At 40.6% G+C, this 25146-nt stretch overlaps 1 protein-coding gene across 6 annotated transcripts in view; it reads right to left on the minus strand.

The window, feature by feature from the left end:
* The window catches only part of UTRN (utrophin), a 387351-nt gene that overhangs the window by 306448 nt on the left and 55757 nt on the right, over window positions 1-25146 (minus strand). For all 6 annotated transcript variants that reach the window (XM_074862944.1, XM_074862945.1, XM_074862943.1 and 3 more), the window contains 5 exons: window positions 22211-22272; window positions 8427-8519; window positions 6929-7006; window positions 3485-3577; window positions 2445-2617 (listed from right to left, as the gene is read on the minus strand). In XM_074862944.1, coding sequence (XP_074719045.1) covers window positions 2445-2617; window positions 3485-3577; window positions 6929-7006; window positions 8427-8519; window positions 22211-22272 — 499 coding nt within the window. The remainder of the gene's footprint in view (window positions 1-2444; window positions 2618-3484; window positions 3578-6928; window positions 7007-8426; window positions 8520-22210; window positions 22273-25146) is intronic.

Genomic DNA, 25146 nt, shown 5'->3' on the forward strand with positions numbered 1-25146 from the left:
CACACACATTGTGAAACAGGAAGGCCGTAAGCCAGCAAGCTCCGAGAAGCAAAAAGCCAGAGGAAGGTGGGGTGAGCGGGGAACAGAGATATCCAAAGATCCTGACAGAAGCTAGTGGAATATTGTACCTCCACACAAAAAGCAACAAGGGCAACCACGCAGATTCACAAAAAGCTTTAGCACAGACCCTCACTTTGAAAAAAACAACACAATAAGTATATTGTATATGCACAACCTGCACACTGCCATAGTAACACAAATTTTATATTTACTTATGAGCAAGAAAATTCTACCAAAGAGCAGAATTCATTTCATAAGCTAATAGTAGGAAATGAATGAGACCAGCACAGTAAAATGTTAAATATCCTATTACCTCATATAATTTTATTAAGTACTGCAAGTATTACAAAGTTACTAGATATTATAGCCAAGAGGCAGCACTGATAACAATTGTTGATAGATACACAAAGAGTAAAGCAAGCTACTAAACCTCTTAATGGGATCCACAAAAGCTCTCCTATATTAAGTGTCATATTAAGAGAAATTTAAAAAGCAATATTGAAATCCCCTTAGGCAGGGAAGCAGTACTGTTTGGGTAAGCTAAATAGCTTTGTTGTCCTACCACTTCTGCAACCTGCCCCAATCCCTTTGTTCCTTGCAAGTGCCTTTTAAAACTTCTCTTTCAAAACCAACCTGAATTTAAACCCAGCTCAAGGCTTCTCAGACATCTGGGAAAAACTGTGCATCCCTGGCTAAAGAACAGATGCCCAGAGACAGCAAAGCTGAATTCTGACGTGCTGGCAGCTGTGAGGTTCCCAGGAAAAGGGAATAAAAGGCTCAGAGATCAGCAGAGCCAGGTAACAGAGAAATTTTAGGAAGCCAGAGGAAAGCACAGTTACCCAGTTAAAGTTTTCAGCAGGGGCTTTTGCTACTTAACATTGTTCTGAAAAGGTAGAGCTCAGAGACTTCAGATCCCGCAAAGCCCAAGCACATACTCACAATGCATAAGCACAACAAACTTGAATCCAATTTTACTACTTCTCCTGCTTCTCTCAGGTCACCTAGATCTCACTTGTGTCTAAAGCTGGCACTCTCTCCATCACAAAGCTTCACACATTTAGCAGCAGAGCTACACCACTACAGGCAATTATGCCCATATGAAGACCACTAGTACAGCTCACACCATCCTGAGAAGGGACTTCATAACATTTCTGACAACCTCCAGAGAGACCTTTGCTAGTATTGCTCTGCCTTTGCAGAACAGTCCTTCCAAACTTTCAGGAGCCCTCCATGTGGTGCAGCAGGCACTCCCCACACATCCATGCAGGCTGAACACAAGCCAACTCTGGTCTACACAGCACATAGGTGTGTCAGGGCAGACCTGTCCAGAATCCAGTGAGCCTGTGACAGAGCCTGTCACTTCAGTCAGCACAGGCCAAACAGGCACTTTAGAACAGAGAACAGCAGGCTCAAAGTGAATATATGCTTTTGCGAACATATCGTATCTGCTGGGTACAAATATTCTGGGTGTTTGTAAAGCATTTGCTGTGCCAGATACCTGGTGGCCAGGAAGTCTGGTTAAGTTCTAGAAATTATCATACCATTACCATGTTAAAACAGTTATTTATGGTTAAGAACAGTCAGCCCTTGCAAAGCAATGAGCTGACTTCATTTAAGGTATGCTGGTTTAGAATGGATTTCCCAGAAGTAGAACTCAAAGAAAAATTTTTAATAAAGTAAAAAAAGGTATGCAAGTTTCATAGTAGTCTGTAATGATGATTTCTTTAAACTAACAAAGAGTTCTCCAAAAATCAGAAAGAACACAAAAGATCTGTGCAAAGAAGCTTTAACACTGTTCCTTATAAAGTATAATGAGCAAACTAATGAATTCTCTACAGATATCTGAAGTATCCTATTACCCTTTGATTCTTCTGCTCAACAGTTCTCCTGAAAGAACTGCATACATTGTCTTTCAAACAACACACATTCAAAAACTAAGAAAAGCTACAGAGTCTTATTCCTTCATTTTGAAGCTTCTGTATCTTCCTATTAAAAAGATATGGCAAATTCTGACTGAAGGTAAGTTTCCTTTTGCAGAGGAGGGAGGGCAAGAGGAAGGAAATACAGGGGAAGGAGGTGGTCAACTCCCCCTGCAGAGACCTGTTCAGCATGTTTGCTGTATAATGCATATTAAGTAGGATGTAAATCTACTTCAATTAGCAAGTATGCATGCATGTGCAGGAACTAAGAGTTACACTGCTGTCTCGGCTCCACCGTTTGCAAGGCCCTGGCAATACCCCCCTCCACTGTTATTGTTACCACAAAAACAACAAAAAAAATCCAACAATGAATCACCAAAACAAGCTAGAAGCTGCTCAAGCATGAAGACATGGGAGAAAAGCTGCTTACTTCACTAGGTCTAAGATAAGCTGTTTGCTACTTACTTGTGTCTGTGGATGATAGCATTAAAGGCGAGTCCATCTGCCCAGCTTGTGGTGAAGTTCAGAACATTGACTTGACTGTAAGGTCGTGTAGACTGACGAACCCAGCTCAGCAGGATCTTCTCACTGTTGGTCTGCTGCAAATCCGACATGATGTTCTTCATGACATCCTTCACCTGCAAGACAGCAGCAACTACCCCTTACAGACATATTCTCCACTTTTCCTGCTTACAAAACCTTTGAACCAAGCTATTTCACAAATCAGGAAAGTGTCTTTCCCATGAAAAGCTATGAATCAAACTAACTCCTCACATGAAACTTGTGAATAGGAGTCTTCAGGCCATCTTTGCACTCTACTGATTACATGACCCAGTAATGCTTCATATAATAATGACACATTACTCTTACATTATGATCCTCCCCCTCTCCTCAGTGCTGCCTACACTAAGCGTGGGATATAATATTTCTCACTGCCTCATGCTGCAGTTCCACCAGTAAGCAAACCCAAAAAATACATCTTGCACAGGTTTTCTGCAAGACAACAGTATCTGCTCAGACAACAAAAGTAGTTTGCTATTTGAGTACTATGCATAAGCATCTGCCAAAGTGCCTCCAAGTGAATTCCCAGGTACCTGGATAAACCAGGATCAATTCAATGTACGAGAATGAGAAACAAACCTGCAGAGCAGTATATAAGATGCAAGCCCAACACAGCCACCTAGATAGTAAAAAAACTACCTGCTAACTGAAATGCATAAAAGCCTTGAGAAAGAAATATCAATACAATGCTTCTGCCTGAAAAGCCTCTCTGCAATTAACACCAGCAGGAACTAAACTGAGAGGCTGAGTACAACAGAGCACACGTGTTGGGGAGGCAGCCAATAGACAGATATCAGAAACCAAACACTGGCCTGCCTTTATTTACCATCTCAAAATAGAAGCAGTATTTTCCGCCACCAAAACCCCAGGAAGGTTTGTGAGAATCCCAGTAGATCAGTGCACACATTTCCTTAAAACAAAGAGATTTTGCAGCAGCCTCTCACCTGCCAGTGCAAGATAATACTCCACAGCAGACCCAGCGTCAGCTTGTGATTTCCATCAACAATGTCAGTTCCTCCAATATTCACCAACTCCACCTAGAGAGGTTGGATCAATGCTATATTAAATGCTGTTATTACAGCTTCAAGTCACAACCCCACCCCATATTCCTGGCTGTCGAGCCACATATTATCAAGTGCTCTAAATTAAAAAGTAGTTAGAGAGAGAGAACCCAAGATGACAAAGTACCATCTGAATTTGTGATAACAAGTGCTTAAACAACATGACAAAAGATGGCACCAAAGAAGATACTCCACTGGAAGAGTTTCATCCTCTCCTCTAATATACTGATACATAACAGCAGTTAAAACTGACCAATAGAAATGCCAATATGAAGGATCCAATGTTAAAGAAAAAAAAACTGAAGCAGTCCTGCTCTTAGACACACTCAGCTATTACAGAACCATGAAAACCCCATAATCAAGAATAGGTTTGTCCTTTGCATGAACTAGCATCTAAGTGGGACAAGTTTATACAAGGAAACCAAAAGTTCAAGGGAAAAAGAAAATTTTAAAGTTTCCTATATGCATAGAACCCCACAAAGACTCAGCAATGGTCTAATTGAGATCATTAAAGAGATAAAAACACAGACAGAATCAAGGAGATTACTTTAGTAAGCAAGCGGGCAGGAGAGGCTACCCACTCCTGCATCAAGTGTTCAGCCCTCAGAAGCTGCAAAGCTTAGAGCACACTACCAGATACTTGCTCAGTGCTGCTTTAGAGTCTGAACTGAACTGGGGCATCAAGCCTCCATTCAGTCAACGCAGAGAAAATGACACTAACTCTAAACCACCTTTTGGAGGGAACCAGTGGCAGCACACTGTATTAGTCACCACCATACCTATGGAAATTGGGCTAGGAAGAGCTGCCTATGGCAGATGAGGCAGATACCTCCCTGGGTTTATGTACAGATATAGCAAATGCTGCAATGTACTCCCACACAGGGCAGATGGTGGGGCTTCATTCTTGTAAATAACCTGAGCCAGGAGCATCCTCCAGCCCAGGGGCGAGTGGCACAGTGCATTTCACCTTGATGGGGAAGCGTTTTTCTCCCTCTCATCCCTGCTCCAAAACAGTGTTATCTTGAGTGCCTACCAGAAACACCTCCCAGCTTACACTAAGAACTATATGTAGGCATTGCTTGGGATCAGAACTGGTCATAGAGACACCACCTGCACCAAGGAGCTGGCTAGCAATTAAGCAATATGGACAATGACAGGACAGTAACCAAGCCCATGCTCTGGCTCTCAGTGGACACAGCCCACATTGACCGAATAAACAAGAACAAAGTTTCATTTTGTTTTAGAAGATATTGCTGATATATAAGAATATATGGTGTTCCATGAATATTTTTCCTCATATCACACAATCACTAATAGGTTCAAATTCTGAAAAATGGACTTATAACCTCACTGCTTTCAGGTATCATCTTGAAAATTCTCAGTTCCCCATAGCTCTCTTGGTTAGGAGAAACAAATCAAAACTGTATTGCAAGATTAACATGGAACCACAAATTGCACTTCCAAGTACTAAGGAGGCTTGTGGATTGTCCTCTCCCAATTTTTACAGCAGCTGGCAGAATTTTACAGCAATATTCTTTGCAAATACCAGGCATGTATTTTAAGATAACTAAGTTAGACAGAAACAGGCCAAAAGAATCACCAGTGTGGATCATTAAACAAGGTACTGGAAAGCATTCTAGAACACAAGGACCAGAAAGCAAGACTAAAGATCAAGGACACAAAAATAAAACAATTACATTGCAAGAGCTTTTTTCACCTGTAATAGAAGAAAAACACTCCTGAGAATGGGTAACAAAAAAGCTTCACTTTTTTTTAATCACACATCAATAGTAGTAATAATAATAATGCATTCCTCTTGCTATCTACACCATACATAAGAGAAAAATACTCCACATGTCCATTTTTGTATTTTAATGATTCTGAACTAAAACAATGCTTTGCAGGATGCAGTCAGCAGTCCACTAGGATGGTGAGTAGACTACTGGGAAGAAAACCAATAAAAGAAAGCTGACAGTAGACTGTTATTAGCTATATGGAATGATCTCCAGTGGATTTTTTTTTAATTATTATTTTTAAAAACTTGGTTCACAAATCAAAAAGGTTGAAATTCATTACTTAGAACCATTCTGCCCATTAGATGGATGAGGTTCACAGAATCATTTGAACATCTACACCCTAGGTTTGTCTGATCCTTGCAATACATTTAAACACTTTTATAAGTTATTTCACATTATGAATATTTTATTGCCCACAAACTCTCAGACAACAGACCACAACTGCTTCTCAGTGGATGCGTTTTCCCTTCCATCTTAACACACACACGCTTTCTAATGAAGTAGCGTGTATAAATCATATACATGACCTTAACAACCTTCAGATAACACCACTTCTACAAACTCTGATCATGCCAGCGTAAGGAAGAATTAATTATTGTAATTCAGTATTATTTTGTTTATTATCTTCATAAACTAATTTCAAGCTGGAAAGACTGATTACTTAGAAAAAGTTAATCAATATTTACAGTACCTCAAAATAAAAAACAACAAACAACCCACCACCAAATTTTGGCTACTTCCTAGAAATATGACACTAGTCCACCAACACAGAGGGGAAACTGCAGTATTACACAGCATGTTTGTATCACTCTTCAATCAGCAGTTTACATAAATAGGTCAGTATCTTTTTGCATCAGATATACTTTATTGCCAGAATGTTCTTATTAAGTTACTTTAGTGCCCTGACATTCGCAAATAGGAATTTAACTATAGAGAATACGCTTATCAGGAATTGTTTTTCAGGGGAAAATAAAATCACTTTTATCAAAATGAACCAATTATTCTTATTTTTCTTAAAAAAGGATTGGGGTTGGTTTGTTCTTCTAATCAGTTTACCAAAGATCCAAATTAGAAACACTCAGTACCGGACACTCAGTACAGAGCCGACAGATGCCGATGGTAGTAACATCCTCCTGGATTTTGAGAGCAGGACACAAAAAAGATACACAAAACCTGTCATACCCTTAAAGATTTTTGCACAAGTTATGCATCATCACTGGAAATTAGGTTTTTCTCCTGCCAGGTTCATGAGCTATGCACAGCAGAGCTTCAAGTCACTGTTGTTTTAGGAGTTGAACACATTTCAACAAAACACAGTTTAGTTAACACCATTAAGTTAGCATTTTAAGATTTCACAAAATTGCCAGACACTGAAATTCTAGATCAGATAAGGAAAACTGAGAACAGTTTACCCATCTTGCTGAATTCTCATCTTAGGTACCAAAAATCTTTATTATCTGCATTTTGAACTTATTTACACACAGGAATAAATTAAAGAATCTATCAAAAAGTTGTGGAAAAACATGCTCACGTTGTTCTGATGCAAGACTTGCAGTACTCTGTTGACATTATTTAAGGCATGTACTCGTGTGGAACCTCGTTCTTTAGGCTGAAAATAAAAAGTTACAATCTGTTCACATCAGAATTAACTTGACAGACCAAACAAAATAAATGATAGAGCAAACAGAAAATTTGTCTTAATTTTCTCCAGGTTTTGGGTGGGGTTTTTTTAAGTAGGAACAAAAACCAAACAAGATCATCCACTACAATTTCAAATGAAAACTGGTCAGAACATTATTCCTCAATTCAAGCCACAGGACAAGCCTTGCATTCAAAACACATTTCAGTTCATCTTCGGTAAATCCAGAATTTTTATTCCCAGCATCTGCAGAATTATAAACTGGCAATACAACAGCAAAGTGGGAGTTCCCGGGGAAAATCTGAAGGTTTTGAACGTTTGCCAGAGTTCTTGAAATTTTTTGGCTCCCAAGAGGGAACAAGCAGCAATTTGTTTTTCTGGCACGGAAAAATTGCTATATCTTTGCATACTGGGAAGAAGTTATGCTTCCTGACTTTCCCTTCCTTTTAGTATCAGGGGGAAGTGAACCACTGCAACTCTTGACAATACCTGCCACTCCATTTGCTTTTAATGACTGCAGTTTAATTCTTGTGGCAGAACACAGTCGTACTGAAAGACCATGGAGCTGAACTTCAAACACGATAATCAACAGAATTAGAAACCAAAAAAATCCTATTGTCTTCAGTATACTTCAAATCAGACCACAAATCTTTAGAAGTACTAGTGAAATGCATCTGTTTAAAAAAACAAGGCAAGCTTGCAAGGTGAAATTTTAAATGGTTGATCGTTCCCCATAAGGTCAATAAATGAATTTGGAGATTTATTATAAATACTGCAATCAAGAATTTAATCCCAAGTGACGGCACAGGTTTCACCATGACTCATGTATCCTTCTGAAGAGGCATCAATGTTAGCGGGGGAATAGTTTTTAATCACACAGACTTTCCCAAACAATACTTGAGTAGTTTTCAGCCCTTTCCTATCTGTAGATCACAAAGGATTTTTCAACGGAGATGCAGATTTTTGTATTGCCTACTAGCTGTTATCTTTTTTCTTTAAGGGTTGTTTCATGAGCTTATTTGAAAAAGTCCACAGATACCCAGCTAAAGGCTGCCAGATCGTTCAGCAGAAGACTTTTAAAAGATCTCTATTAAAAATATACACCATGTGAATAACACCACTGGTTTTTCATGCTTTGCTAAACAGTATGTTAACCCTCAAGAGAGTGCTACACAGCTAACTTCAGCCTGATCCTCTATCCCATGAGTGGAGTTCATGGGAATTTCACTGGAACTGTAGAGAGCAAGTACACACTACAAGCAAAATAGGCTTTTAAATAAATTAAAATTTTTTAAAAGTTACATGTCACGGTTTATTTTTTGTGTATTTTGTTTATTTGTTGGTTTTGGTTTTTTTTAATGAGAATACAACTCATACACATTTCTCTTACCAGAGGTTTCCCTGTCAGACCCTCCAAAAGGTCCAAAAGCTTCCTTCCATCTTTCAGATCTGTGAACATGTCCTTAACTGGTGGCTTCCCACTCTGCAGAAGAAACAAAAGCAGTAATAAAAATAGTGTTTAAGCAGAATCTCCCTGAAAAAGGTACTTTTATAATCTTTCAATTTATTCTTATTTGGTACTGAATGTAGTAAATAAAAGCTGGGGGACTGTGACAGTGATCAAGAAAGCACCCTTCCCTTCTTCAGTGGTTTTCTCCTCCCCATCTCTATGGTTCCATGCATCAGCAGCCTAGTACTGAGAAACCAAATCAGTGCATCCTAGCTCACTTTGGGCTAGATACGTTAACACGCAAAGACAGCAAAAAAAACCTTGGCTTTAGTTTGGCTGTGTCTAAAAGAGGAAAAAACAGGCTTTTCAGAAAGAAGCTACTGAGACAAATTCTCTCAGATTTAAAAAAAGACAAAACAAAAAAGGACTTGGAATTGAGCCCTGTGTAAGGAGCTGCTGCTCTTCTACACTGACTAGTAGAGCAAAAGATATAACATATATTGACACAAATCAATCATTTTCTCTACCTTGGAAGAGGAAGCAAAATGTGAAACTTGGAGCTACTCTACATGATACATTTCTAATATTCATTTTCCTTGGGAGTGAAAAGACTGTACAAGAATGGCAGTAGAGAACAGCAGAATCATGTTAACCTTTTCCATGCTCCCTTTCAATCTTATTTTTTCATGGACCCTAAGAAAGTTAACATGGGGAAGTGTTACAGGGCAGGGGGAGAAGACATGGGCAGCTAGAAACTAAGTGTATTTGTTTTGTAATGTTCATTTGCTGGCTGCCAGGAGATCAATTAAGCTACTGCTTCCAGTGTCCCTTTGAAGTGACAATTTAAGAAGAAAAACACTTTCCAAGAAGTATCCAAAACTCCAGTATTGCCTTTTTCTACTACCTTAGCTTTGTAACATTGCTCTTCAGAAAGAAGGCTGTCAAAGGCCCATCTTACATGACATGAATCAGCTGACATACATCTCCTCTACCTTCACTTCCCTCCTCCTGTCCTGACAGCTGCTAGTAAGTGCTGGCTAACAAATGAGAAAGAGCACTAAACCACCCAGTGAATCTGATTTTCTGGCAAATATCTGTTTTTCCTCAAAATCCATAAGGGTTTTTCTTAAATGTCCATTTTAGATTTGATACACAAGAAATCAGAGCTGAATAGCTGCAAGCCATATTTTAATCTCTGTACAGAAACATACCTAAATGTAACTCTCAGTATCGACCAGCTAAACAGTGGTGGGAATGATCATAGACCTAAGGTCACTTCTTAAAATACACAGATGTTAGCTCCAGTGTCCGATATTAAAAATTAGTTTTGCAATGGATTTTCCTCCAACTACTTTTAGAAGTCATGCCTGAAAACGTGTAAATTTGCACACTGACACATACTTAGGTAAAGGGTGTAGAAAACTAGGTAGTTGTCAGACCAATACCAAATAGTAGTATTTGTTAAATACCAGCGTTCTATAACATTCTGCCATTACATATTGGTACTTCCTGAGCTCAACTATACCCTCTCTAGCACAGTAAGGGACAAGGCTTTCCTCCTAGCATGCACTTTTCACAGATGATTCAGATGCTTCACTGCTGCATAGCAACTTAACCAAACCTTTAAAGCATGCCAGAGCAGAAGAACAGGAATAACTAAGAGTAGATGCTGAGAAGCCTCTTGTACAGTTTATGGTGTATAGTGGGAGGAGATGATCCACAGTGCAATTATCCCAGATGCCAGTAAAATTTGGTTTAAGTTTGGTTTGCATCACCAGACGGAAGATATTAGAAGTAGGTTGGTAAGGGCATGAGGAAATTGCTCACATGTCCAGAAGAGCAGACAGAAGGAACTAACAGAGGTCTCACTGGGCACAATAAGACTCAAACACTCTCACTGTGAAAGCAAATATCTATTAGGCATTGAAGTGTGGGGTCTCATAAAAGTGGAGTAGAGGGGGAGAATCATCTCCCTTGACCTGCTGACCACACTTCTTTTTATGCAGCCCAGGATATGGTTGGCTTTCTAGGCTACAAGCACACATTACTGTCTCACATCCAATTTTTCATCCATCAGTATGCCCAAGTCCTTCTCCGTAGGGCTGCTCAATCCATTCACCCCCAGTCTGTACTGATATTGAGGATTGCCCTGATACAGGTGCAGGACCTTGTACTTGGCCTGGCTGAACTTCATGAGATTCACATGGGCCCACTTCTCAAGCCTGTCAAGGTCTTTGTGGACAGCATTCTTTCCTTCCTACAAATCAACTGCACCACTCAGTGTAGTGTCATATGCAAACTTGCTGAGGATGCACTCAAACCCACTGTGTGTCATTGATGAAGATACTGAACAGTACAGGTTGGAATTTGGACCTCTGAGGGACACCACTTGTTACTGATCTCCATTTCAACATCGAGCAGTTGACTGCAACTGTTTGGATGCAACCATCCAGCCAATGATTTATCCATCCAACAGTCCATTCATGAAATCCATACCTCTTCAGTTTAGTGACGAGGATGTTGTGGGAGACAGTATCAAATATCATTATTTAATTAAAACAATGAACACATGTATCAGACCGATAACAACAAAACTGAGACTGCCATAGCTATATAGCCTTAATAAATTTGTTGTCTTAGGTCCAGAACTTGAAAATAAAAAAGGATTTGGATCTGCTGAAAAAGCAGAAAGATACCTCATTTAATACAGTGCAACAAGGGCGTTGAGAGCATACAGCCTTCTTTTTTTGTTTCCCATTCCCTCACTTCACATGCATGAAGACAAGCTGAATGACTTCCTGCTTTCAATCATTCATTTCAACAGGTCATGGTACGTTCCAGCCCTATGCAATGCACCCTGCTGTGATGGTGGAAATAACTCAGATTTGCTTTCTCAGGAGAACGTTTTTTCCATTTCACTGGCCATCAGAGCACCACATCCTGCTGTCAGTTTAAAGAGTCAGCAGAAGAGTATTAAATTATTTCTGCAATCTAAGCCACTCCTTCCTGGTTTATTAAAGTATCCACTATCCTCAAATCAGAGACACAGCAACATACAAAGCCTCTGTATTTAGCAAAATCTAGCAAAATGCTCTCTATGGGAAGGAAGTCAGTATACAGGAAGCACCTCTACAAGCATAGGGCAACTGAAGTTGGTTAAGCAAGGGCTGCAGCACCCACCCACCAAGCCCACCTCCATTGCAGCACACCTCAGGACAGCTGGAAATCTGCTCCTCCAGCTTCCCACACCCACCTGAGGGATATGCAGGCACCTGGTGGCAGCGGCCACCCAGGCAGCCCCAGCCATCCCACCAGGGTACACAGCCAGCCTACAGCACTGCTGTCGCAACAGGTGTGGAGACTGTGCATGCGCTGCACCCTCCTCTGCTCACACTGCCTCCTCCCATCCATGAGTTTTCCTCACACCTGGACACCCATTTCTACACAGGATCTGCTATCTGAGCCACTTGGTCTGCAGTCAGGAACATCACTGCTCTGTCCTCCCATGCACAGTGCAGCTGGATGCTGCCGGGTTTTCCTGGGATGCAGTTAGAGAGCAACCTGCCGTGCTTCAGGAAGTCTTTTACTTTCCTTTTCCAGACAGAACAGCTACATATCCCAGCTTCTGACAGCTGTAAGGCTCGTAAAGTTTATTAAGCTTAGAAAGAAGATGGAAAATAATTTTATAAAATGGCAGTCCAAGGGATAGTACCACACATCCATTTCCCAAGAGAAGACAAGGAAAAGCTGGGGCAATTCTGGCAGAACAGCTACACACACCCTCCTGGGTCAGCCAGGGCTGATGCCATCACCATTTCCTGTGAGAAAACAGATGTAGAGCCCCATCTCTTTGTATGTAGGACACACCACTGAGCCTAATGGGGGAGGCTACTGCGGCAGCACAGAGGCAGTCTGGGGACCACAATACATGGCCACTAAGGCTGGACCTGTGCTTGTAGTTAGGGAAGCCTAATCCAAACCAAGTGCCATCGGGGCCAGGAGCACTCCGATCCCTGGCTCTGACCCACCACCCCAACTCCCACCACAGGGTACCTGACAGGCCCATGGAGACAGCACTGCCCAAGCCATACTGAGGTGGAGCAGGTGGCCCTGGGACCAGCTCTGTGCTAGGACAGACTTGCATGCTGCAGCAAGGGCTAGGGCTCTGGGGGAGGGCAGAAGTCCTCTCCCGCCCTACAGGGTAAGGCTCTGCAGATCACCTCCCCTGCCCACACCCATACTGCTCACTCCTAACCTCCAGAAAGCAATCTGGCCTTCTGAAAAAAAAAAATCTGTACCCACAGATATACACACACACAAATACATAAAAAGCACATGTATCTCTGTAGAATCCTGCCTGGTATACAGTATGCTAAGCCAATCTAAATTTCTCCTTTTCAGAACTGACAATATTTTACTCACTTCCTACATACTTAAAGACTACACAAGTACAAAGCAGTTGAGCCACCACCAGCATCCCATAAGGAGCAGCAGTACATCACTGAGCATAATGGATCAAGAAATTTAAATATTTGCCTTATAAGAGTGACAGTGACAAACCATACGGAGCCCTTCATCAAGGGCAAATAGCTAGTCACGGTTGTGTTTGTAAGTGTTAAGGAGCAGCCTACATTCTGCTAAGCACTGTACAAATATGAGGCAGATAATGGGTCCTTTCTCAAAGGAAAACTAGGGTCCAGTTTATACTACAAAGCTAGTGCAAAGGACAGGCAGGGACACACCACGTGCCAGGAGAACTATGCTGGTTCAGGGTGTAAAACATTCACATCCCCCTCACTGAACACTTACCAGTTAACAGAAGGTAGTTTTTCCTCAGCTTTGCTTATGTTTGCTGCAGCAGCAAAAATACACTGACAGAAACCTCTTTCCCTCAGCCTGCCTGAGAGGGTTTTGCCAGCAGAGCCGCACACAGAGTTGCTCTAGTAGTGACAAGGGCTTGATAAGACAGATGAAAGAACATAATTAACAGACCTAACTTAGAGGCCATGTTGATTCCCCAATGCTTTAAACTGACACTGACAGCAGGAAAGGAGCTGATTCACTTCAATAGGGACTGGCATAAGGGAAAGAGGAAGAGGGAAGGGAAAGGAAGGCAGAGCAAGAGAAAGGAAAGTAAAGACATAAAAGCTGGAGACACTATGTAAGCTGGGGCTAGGTCTGCTTGTGCTTCTATAAACTTTGTGTGGTGACACATTTGTTCTCCACCATGGGGCTCATGCTCAAGGACTCTAGCCAGATCCAATTCACCATGTTACATTTATTCCAATGTATTTATGCCATTTATGTGGCAAGACCAGTCACTATGGGCACATGGCAAGACCAGTCACTACGGGCACATTGGCTTTGCATGTCCCAGTGAGACACTGGCACCATTTGGGAAGGAGAGCCCACACGCAGTGATCTCTTCACAGCAGCAGCCGCTGTCCTCACATGCCCGTTGGCCATCTTTCAGCCCCTCTACCTAGATCAGGTTTAAGAGGGTGACTCACACTTCCTTGTGTGCATCTAAGATTACTTGCAAAGAAGAGTCATCCAGGCCAGCCAATATGACTGTGCAGAAATCATTCCTTCCCCTTGCCAGAAAGCATTCCCAGGAAATAGAGGAAGATATAAAACAAAATCCCGACCAGATTATTAAAGACTCATCCAGTGCTACCAACAGTAGAAAGACCCATCAACATTTACAGTTTGTTCTACTGGAGCCACACACAGTTAAAAGGCAGCAATCTTTCTTGAATATATTTTACAGTAGAACATTAACTGTTTCTTTATTACTACTGGGGAACTGTATCAAATTGAGCCAGGTTAGAGAGAATCAAAGGGAGTCACAAATTCTCAGTAAGACAAAGCCTTTTTTTTTTTTAAACACAAGCTATTACTTATCATTTTATCACAGGTATGTATGCTTTGTATATTGTTCTTGAACATGAAACTATATGCAAAGTTAGCCATTAAAGAAGCTTTCATGTCTATCTAGTTGTTTAACTAGAAACATGCAGTTTTCTTTTATGTCATCGTAGTTACTTGCAGCAGAGAATTTACATATTATTTAAATCAATAATTATTGAAGGTACCTAACTCTTTTCCAATAAATGAATGCCAAAGATATTTGAGAATAAGAGATAAGACACATCTATTTCACATCCTCCTCAGTGATACTGATTCAGACCTCCTAGTGACGACATTATAACCAGGATGAAAGGTCCTCTCAGTTTCACAGTAATGCACGCTATCTGTCACTAGGGAAGTAACACATATTGTAAAAGCATACGCATGACCTTCACTAGCCATCAAGGGAATGCAGCAGATGAGTTCTGGCTGCTCAGAGCAGTGTTTGGAAAAGCCCTAGCTGCCATTTAGATCTGCCACCTCCAAAACACCAGAATACCCTGAAAGGATATAGGAAGCAGTACATTTTGATTTTCCATTAGATTCTTCTGATCTTCCAGTGTCACTTCTATGAAGGTCAGAGTTGTCTTTCATTAACTATTTTTGACCAACAGCTGACTATTTTTAATCTCTAATAAGATGCTCAATAAACAGGTCAAAATATTAGTAGAGCTGCAAAGACCCGTTTCCCATTTTATTGAGAAAGGCAAAATATTGAACAGGTTGGGAGCTTAAACTAGAACACGAACCATTGGTAATGTTCAAGTATAATGACCAGAGTAAGAAACATGTCAAGTGCTGCTACATCATGAGGCCAGTACGTGGGAACTCAATGTGGGAAACGATTCAGAAAGCAAAAAGGTCATTGCCAGAAGTAAACAACTATGTCAATAAATAATCTTGCCAATTTCTAATTTAAGACCATAGTCATTGTTTACAGAAGTGTTTTATTAAAACATGACACTTTTTTTCCATTCTTCTTCCACTGACACACAGGAATTATAGGACAGCATACATAAATACCAGCTATACTGTGACATGTATTTGAGTATGTTCTCATGCTGAGTATGCCTGAGTGGTTGTGGCGTCTCTACATAACACTAGTACTAAAACTATTAACTCAAATATCAAGTAATAAATAGATAAAAAGTTAATCACAGGAGGAAAACACCTTATAGACCAAATTAAATATCACTACCAGTGCTTAAAAATCAAATAATTACAAGCAACTAAATTGCTATTTAAAACTCCAGGCTAACAGGAGAAAAAAAAAAAAAAAGACTCTTCGCTGAGATATGCTGGAAAGTTTGATTCTACTAGATGACAGACACGAGTTCAAGGAGCAGCAAAGCTGAAGAGCTAAAGATAGCTCAATCCACAGAACACCTAAAATACTTGACTGACAACATGATAGGAGAGAAAACATGTAAAAGCAAATATTAGACATAGCAAGGCAGCAAAACAAACACAAGGCATCAGCAACTCTCTGTGGATCTTTTTTTCTCCTCAGTGTATCTATTAATGCATTTACATAAGCTTACATTATTATAATATGTTTAATGTAACAGTACTAACCTCAGCTTGCAATTAAGCCTCATTATGTATTATTACCAGTAGGGGCAGTTGGGACCATACTTCCTATCACTGTCAGTTATTTCTCCTGTAAGATTGGAAGGGGTTTTGGTTTTGTTTTTTAAAGTCAGTTAACTTCAGATTGTAATTTGGTTCCTTAAAAAAAAATTCCTGCTGACCAGGTTGACTATTGTTCTCATTAGTGATTAACAGGTACAAGGACAAATTTGCTTCAGTGTCTCTACCGGGCTCAGCTCTAGTGCCCAAGAAGGTCACACAAACACAAATACACAAACACTCCAACAACTGGGATAACAGGGACCATGAATCAGAGTCAAACTCTGTCCCAAAGCCCAGAGCATTAATTAAAATCGGCAGTAATTACAGTCCATATTACTATACCAAGCTTTGAGATCCAGCAAGGGAGATGCTGCCTGCACCCTGTTCTTAGAGCAGACAACAGCAGCAGTTGAGCTGAGAGCAGAAAACTAGCAATTCTCATGCTATAGCTAAATCTGGGAGAGACTGTGAACTGCTATGTATTTTATTGATTTTATGCTATAAATTAGTCATACTTACCATATCTCATAACCTATTAGAGAAAAGATTTATTATCCTGCATCTTAGTTAATTCACATCCTATTTGACCTCTTCTCAGAAGGAGGGACTATGTAACCCAGTTAAGAAAAAAGTAGACTAAAAATTGTATTTTTCAATGTCGGTTCATACAAACACTAATTCTTTTCCACTCAGGTTGTTCCTCAGTTAAGGCCAATTTTTTTAGAAGCTTTGGCTGTCTTTGAGCAAAGTTACATTTTACAGTTCCATTTAGCAGTGGAAAGCAGCAGGAGCAATTAGACTGGTGAATATTTTACTAGCAGTCAAGTATTTCCTTGCTTGTGCCACAAAAACTGCACTGGAAAAAAGGATTACAGATCATCTTAGGTGATGTCTCCTTGGACAGATAAAATTGCCTAATCAATCTTTTTGATCTTTCTTCCTGCATGACTAATACATTAAACTCCATAATTCTCCTTTCCAAAAAAATCCTTTCTGAAATGTCTTTTGCCTCAGGTATCTTGGGTCATGTGAAATTAATTATCTTGAATAGGTATGCTTTTGTCTTTAAAAAGATTTATCATATTTGCTAAGAGTCAGCAGTGGAGCAGCAAAATGTGTTCAGAAGTATGAGGTCCGACATTTACTATTATGGTAAAATCACCCTTAGAGGAAAGGAGAAAATTAAGGAGCAAAAATGGTGGAAAAGATCTACACAGCACACCACCCAGAAAGTTAGATAGGAGTTTGCAGTTAGCAAATAAATTAGTGCCTAGTATAATGAGAGAGGGACTGTTTTAAGATGCATATAAAGCCATCACATCACAAAGCACTCCAAGCACAGCTCGCCAGTTTGCCTACTTTCCTGTCTTCTCTCATCTTTACTTTATTTGGTGTCCTTCCAGGGGAGGGGGACCCGTCAGAGCCCAGGAGAGGAAACTCACAGGAGTCTCAGCACTGAGCATGTGCCTTCTCACAGGCTAACCTGGAGCTCAGCCCTGGCAGATGCAGTCTGCTCCCAAGCTGCACCTCAGCCTCTTTTTCACTCTTTAAACCATAAACTGAAATGCATTTTGGAAGACTGCAGAGCAGGAGAGAGCTTAAGATGCTGTAAAAGCATGGGAGGTCTGGCCTTACCCACACTGGCAGGCCCTGTCTCCAAGCCCTGCCAGTGCTGCAGCTGCTGGCCAATGCAGACATCAGGGCACCAGCACAGGATGTGGAGGATCAGGATCACAGAACTACATACAAGAACACTGCAAAAATGCAGAAATAAGACTGTATAAGGCTTCTATATGCAAAAAGAATGATATTGAGAGCTTAGATTGGAAAGAGATAGAAGTACACGACAAAAAGGGAGGCACAGCTCTCAGGCACACAAGGGCTTTAAATGCAGTTCCTGACACCTTGGAACAATGCCCCCAGCTGGCTCCGTTCCACAGCTGTCCATACCCAAGACTTATGACTGGGGGGGGGAGCAGGGAAATCAAGTGCAATTTTCACCAAATACTGCAAGCATCTCAGGGGTTTTATGTTCTTTTTGCAGAGCACAACCTTCCTAGCAATAAAGCAGTTTTCCCATCCCTGTGGGAAAGCTTCCCAAATGTAGCGAAGACACAATTCTTTGAGGAAAAGGAGGAGCCTCAGTTTGCCCATGCTGGATCTGTGAACTTCCTCTAGAGTGACTGCACTAAGCTCCAACAGACTGTGACAGATCTGACTCCATGGGTTCTAAATTAAGAGTTATGGCATCATGTTTCTTGTGCTGACTCTGGGTCCAACCTGCCAAGTTCAGGAATAGAGGAAGAGAAGAATAACCAATCTGAAAGCAAACTTGGAAGAGTACCACCTTGAAAAATGGTAACACGAAAGCCAGCAAAGACTGACTCCTGCAAGGAGATAATGAGAGGGCAAGGCTAGGACTGCTTAGACAAAGAGAGATGCAAAAATAGGACCAATCACACAAGCATCAAATCCTGTAATGGCTGGGAAGGTGAGGACATGTAGCATGGGAGAAGGGGAAAGGAAGGACAGACAGAGCAGGTCTGGAGCTTCAACAAGAAAAACTGGGTCTTGCTGAGTAAGCAACTAAGTGACAAAGAAGTGGGAATGAAATAGACAGGGTGATCAAAACTCCAGATTTGCCAGGATTTGCTGGGCAGGCAAGCTTTCTGATACAAGAGAGTGTAATAGCAAGTGAAGGGAAAAAAACAAAACAAAACAAAACAAACAGGGTCAGGAAGTGAAGAGAGTAAAGAAAACAGGGCAGAAAAAAAATGCATTTGCAGGGTCTAAAATGTGACACAAGACTCTTGAATCCCTCAACATGCCTGTCAAGTTTTCTAGAAAGCTTTGAGAGTTGCGAGTACAAGTATCTAGCCACTATGCTACGTAATCATCAGCTGAGGTGTCAGAGGTCTGTATGATGAATCTAAACATCCCAGGCCTGCTGATATGCCATGCAGATAGACACAGATTGACACTATTTAGAAGTCTAGAAAAGTCAAAACTAGGGTTGATTGCAAAAATCTTTGTTCGCTCCCCTTTTACCTGTGTATGGTTAATGGAGCACTAAGTTATTCTGTGGACCTGAATTCAAACTCTACTTTTAGTCAAGAGTTCCACCATAACCAGAATCATTTAAAGCACCATTTTACAGGTAATCACTGTATGCCAGGTTAAGAGCCTTCCTTAGATCATTAAGCCCAGTCCTTGCTGATACAGGCATCATCATCTTGAAGTCCATTCTCTATACTGATCAAGCTCCATCTGAAAACCAACTAGATATTTTAGATGTTTGAGTTTGACTAGCTCGAGTTTGCAGAAGAGATGAACCTTCTGAGCTCTGTCATAAGACTCAACAAGAGCTCTGGTTTATATGAAGGTATTACAGAAGTGTCAAATCCTCTGGATAATCTAACCAAAGTCTTAGACTGGGCACTCAAAAATAGTAGCTACTTCTGATATTTAGCTTTATTTGTAGTGGGTGTAAACACAGAAGACAGTACTCTTGCATTGCAGAAAGGTGTTCTGAAAATATATCCATTAATACTTATGAACTGGTAAGTATTAATGAAAAAGCATAGAGGGGTAAAAGGATAGAAAACACAATTTTACAGAGTTTGAAGAGCATACATTAACTATCCATACAACTAGATGCCTTAATTGGTGGGCTGTACCACAGGGAATCAGCTAAATCTGACTCTTGAAATTAGACTGGACAGAGAAATGGAAAAAACATACAATAAAAAGATACACTGAAATGCTCTCTATCAATATTTATTCAAATGCAAACTTCCCTATTGGTTAAAGCTTGGTAAAATAGACTATTTATCTAACAGTTTTTATTCCCTTTAATTTTAACAATATCCTTACTACACACCCATCAGAGGCTTGTGAGTTGTAGTGCATATGGCTCTGCTAAGGTAAGGATTTCTACAGTGAGCACAGAGGCTCAGCTGAGTATATTTATTGACCCTTAAGACTCAAACCACTTCAAATGTGCTTGTGCCTTCATTTCAAAAAATATGTGCAGGTAAGATGCATTTTGTTCTAGCACAGTTCAAATGAAAAGCACAAACACAAGATTTGATCCTTACAATTTTAGGATTTTTGTATGCCAAACTACTTTATAGAGGCTCAGCTGCTTACTTTTTATTTGTTTAAATGAAGGGCAACTACAACATAACATGGAAGGACAAGTAAAATTCTTGGAGTGAACTTCGCAATTCCATACAAAAATTCCTCAGTTACCCTTGTGCTTTCTGCAATGTAAGTCAGAATACATTTGCCCAGCCTCTAAAATCTCTCCATCCTACTAAGCAGCTGAATCAATCTAGTTCACAGAAAATGAATTTTAAACAACCCAAATCACTTTGTAAATGCAAAAACTTCAATACACTGAAATCAGTCTCTTCGCATTTTCAAGGCACAGTTGAAACTAGGGTTTCTTACATAAGGCAATTTCTACTTAACAGCAGCAATTTCCTTGCAATCTGAACATGTCAGTCTTCATAAACCTGCATCTTGCCATGGCAAAGTAGCCATGCACAAGTTTGAATTGGAGGGACAGTAGCCAGGAGTATGTCCTTTTATATGAGTTTCTTTAATCATTAACATGGTTTTCATAGCTTCAGGTGGTTTAATGGGCTATGAAGTTAGAGTTACCTGAAATCCAACAAGTATCTGACCATATCCTGTGGCAGGGAAATACAGAAGCTAACCAGGATCTGTCTGAATACATAGCATAAAAGGAAAAGCCGGTTTATAAAATATATCCATGGGTGTACGAGTATAAAGACTGAAAAAAAAATTTACCTATTTCAATACAATGTCCATAACATGTACAAACAAGTCACACTGCATATTCTCAGTATCACCGTCATTTCTGTTTTCATGCCACCTTTATGCCAGGGTAAGTCTCTACAAACAGACCTTCCTTTCTCACCATGTTTTCACTCCTTACATGATCTGTCCTGCCTAACTCTTCTCCCACAGGACCACCTTTCCTCTCAGCAGCAGTCAAAAGCAGAGTGTAGAGCAACCGGTTACACATACACGCTCCTTCCCTAAAGAACAAACTAGCCAAGAATGCATTGGATGAAGAGCACAGGATATCAGCTTTCAACCAAAACAAACCTAAGCCAAAGTGAATCAAGCAAGGCCACAAGCCCTGCATTGCCCAGTGTCCTGTATCACAGGAAGGGAAGGTAAAGATTTCTTACATTGCTGACCAACAACTTCAAAAGGGCAGCGCTCCAGAGGCAGCCATTCATTGCTACAGCACTGTTGCCACTTTATTTAAGAAAAACAAACCAACCCCACCTTCCTCCCGCTTCATACACCCTTCCTTCTATGTTTATATCTACTTTCAGGATTTCACATGCACGTGCCTTTTCATTAACAGGGTGCAAACTAGTAGTTACCCCACTTTCAGCACCATACTGACTAGGAAAAAAAAGTTTTCTCTGAAAATAGCCCAGGTTCCTTCACACATTCAAACTATACAGTAGGGAAACTTTCCACAGCGACTGCACTCCTGGGCAAAGTGTCATTTTTCACTATCAGCAGAACAGCATAAAAAGAAGGCTTTAAATAGCATCCCAAAGCAACCACCACTTCCTTTCTCATCCCAAAACGCAAAACAAGATCCTCAGTAAGTTTCAAGTCCGTAAAGACAATTGAAACAAGAAACATACAGCATGAGAGCCAAGGAAAATTCAAAATGAGAAAGTAATTATACAAAATTTCACAGTCAAGACTCAAGTAGAAACACCAGGTGTCTTCAGCTAGAGGTTTGCTGAGTATTTTGGATAAGTAAAGCTGACTCAGCAGCACAGAGTAAACACAGTGACAAAGGTTCAAAATCTGTTGTAATGCACTCAGAAAACTGCATGTAGAAATAAACTGTATAGAGGACCAAAACCCAGACACCATCATACAAATAACTATTTTAATACATTAACAAATAGAATCTTTCATTTTTTTTATTAAACACGTACTATCAAATGTTTATGTGCATGGGGAAACAGGGAACAAACATTACAGTATTTTATCTGTTTTCATTACACATTTTGACACATTTTACTAGGAGTATTCTACAAGAGTAAGAGCAAAGTATATTTAACCAATATTGTTCTAAACAGTGAATCAAACAAAATGTAGTACTTTTAACCCAACATTACCTTGGAAAACCGAGCATTTATCCATTTTGTAAAGGTCTTTTTCTGTACATCATTGTGTTCATCTGGAGAGAGAAAAGAAGAAAACAGTGAAAATGCATTACTCTTAATCCTAGATTGCTCAAAACAGTTCATATTAAACCCTATCCTGACTCAGTGAGAGAATTTTTTGCCTCATCTGTCAACAAAGCTGTTCAAACCTCTACAAGACTTCAGTATTTCCAGAGTCACACAAATGTTTCAACTTTGCTAGCAACCAAAGCAGTTCCTTTGCATTAGAATCAGCCTCACAGCACCTCCTGGGCAGGATACCAATGCATTGAATTCACAGGCTTCCCATCTGGTGAAAAGCAACCTATGAAACCATGGGCTTTTAATCAACAGGCTTTGTCAACATCTTTTTGCCTGGATGCATTTCTCCAAAAGTTGTTGAGGTCCTTATTCCAAATTCTGATGCAGATAATAGCCTCCTTCAGTACATGTCACAGCAACTGCAGTAGCAAAGCTACTTGGAATAACCCTTGAAGTGCCTGCATCCTTACCCACCCTCAGCCTGGTTTCACACCTGGGTTAGGAACCATGCTAGTGGATCAGTCACAGTCAAGTTTAGCTAAAGTGTGGGAAGGGCTCAGCAGCCCTTCCCTTCAGATGCCCTTACTGGTGTGGCACTAAAGTGCTACCACCTAGGGTCCAGCTGTGCAGAAAGAAAACAGCTTCCCAGGTTGTTTAAGGAAGCCATTTGCGAGTCCTGCAATTTTACAGAGTCTGTCCCACTAAACCAGACTGAGTCACATCCAGCACAGCTCTGCCCATATCACTGGATACCTCTTGGGTAAATTGCACTAAGCAGTGCTAAGGATGAGACAATGCCTCATCACCCGTGCTTAAATCATAAAATGGTTTGGGTTAGAAGGGACCAAAGAGTGCACATCTGCTGCCACATGGCAGCCAGCAGCCATTGTTTCACCCTTCCATGCCTCTCTGCCATCTAAAGCTGATCCAACACAGCCTACTCCTCAACTGCACCTTGAGCTCAACCAGAAATCAAAGATAGCCCAATGCAGAAGAAGGATTTTCTGCAAGAGTGTCAGGATACCTGCAGTGGATGCACAGCAGGCCAGGCTTAAAACAGCTTGTTGAAATTCAAGGTGTTGTTCTGGGGGAATACAATTACCTAAGAGATCTCATTAAACCTGCTCTCTTCCCTCAGTGAAACAGAGCACCTTGCCAAAGACAGATAGGACCTATCAGCAGGATACTTGGTGCCAAGTACCCATCTCGCAGGAGACGGACAGGGTCAAGATTTAAATTCCAAATATACTGAATGTATTTACTCAATTTTTTCCATCCAAGTCTGGGTTGTTTTGGGGGTTTTTTGGTGGGGTTTTTTTTTAGGAGACAGGAACAGACTAGATTAACTGCCACTCTTGGACCAAAAAGCTCGCTTTGTACAAAACTCAATCCCAGACTCTGTTCAACTCTTAATGTTTTCCATTTACATTCATTGCAAATACTATTTGTATTGAATGTATTGAGACCTAGACATCTTTATATATCATTCAGTAACTTCTGTCCCTTTTCTGCCAACACCTCCAAGTACATACCTATGTACCAGGATGCTTTCCTAAGGCTCAGTCTACCTTTTTCCTTCCTTAAACTTCTGAGAATCAAGTAACCCCAAAGTTCCACATTCTTTTAATGTGCTTACTCCTTAAGATGATAAAGGAAAAGCACAAAGAGGATAAAAATAGTTGTATTGGCTGAGTAAAAGGATAACAACAGTTATGAAAAGGGTCATGGAGAGCTCTAGGAGCTCTACACACCCCACTCTTGGAGGGGCTCAGCCCATTCACAGCCACATGCACTGCAGGAGGTAAGAGCTCTTCTCAGCATTATACCAGCTTCAGCCTGCCAGGACTCCATCAGCCAGCCTTGGTGCTTCCCCCAGACCTCAGGTCCAGTTTGTGTAAGTGTTCCTACTATGTGTGCTGCAGTAGAATATGTGACACTAAAAATCCAGCCCATTTTCTCTCTTTTCAAAAAGAGGGTTTCCTAGGGAGGCGAAAAAAAAATTAAACCCACAACTAAAACAAAACACACATGACTTCGATAAACACAAGCTACTTAACCTTTAATGGTGAAAAAGAATATGAATGTATGTATCCCTAGTATCTCTTCAGTATCAGAGCATCCTTTCTTTTTCAGTTAAGCAATGTATCAGAACCCCCACAACTCCCATCTTCCCAAAACATCCTGCTCAGTTATAAAACCCATAGACAACACTTGCTCAGTCAGGCTCTGCTTTCCTGTTTGCTTTATAAGAGTCTCTGAAACTAGGGTTTTTGTAATTGGCCATTATAGCTGGGGTTCTGTCAAGCTTTCTGCTATAAATCCCTGGAAAGAAATTTGTAACTGAAATGCTGGTGCTTTGTTAACAACAGTGACAAGTTATTTTATCCCTCAAATTATTTTTCTTTAGATTCCTATGAGTCTGTAAAGCTAACCCCCGGAGGCTGACATTATGATTCGGATAACAAATTAGCCCCATTCAGTCAAAAAAACCAATATTACCATTCAGCAAAGCATGCAGTACTCCAGCCAGTCAGCTTCTCACACAAGACATTAAAAATGTCAGCAAGTCACATCCCAGCGAGAAACAAATTCACCAAGTCACTAAAACATTTGTGTTTCCTTTCACACTGCCACAGCCTGGCCATAAAAGCCAAGGACCGACTCGGGGCCAAATTCTGCTCCATCACCTACCAACTGTTTCCTCTGGCCAACATGTCTCTGCCTGCCCTCCAGTCACTTAACAGACTTGTAATGGCCAATGTCAGTACAGTTTGTTCCTTTAAGAGGAAATAAAAAGAAACCTAAACACACACACAAAATTAAACTCTTGTGATGACAGAAGAAAAGCTTCCCATCCTGGATGCTTG

The sequence above is a fragment of the Strix uralensis genome, chromosome 3 (genome assembly GCF_047716275.1).
Source record: "Strix uralensis isolate ZFMK-TIS-50842 chromosome 3, bStrUra1, whole genome shotgun sequence".
Taxonomy (NCBI): Eukaryota; Metazoa; Chordata; class Aves; order Strigiformes; family Strigidae; genus Strix; species Strix uralensis.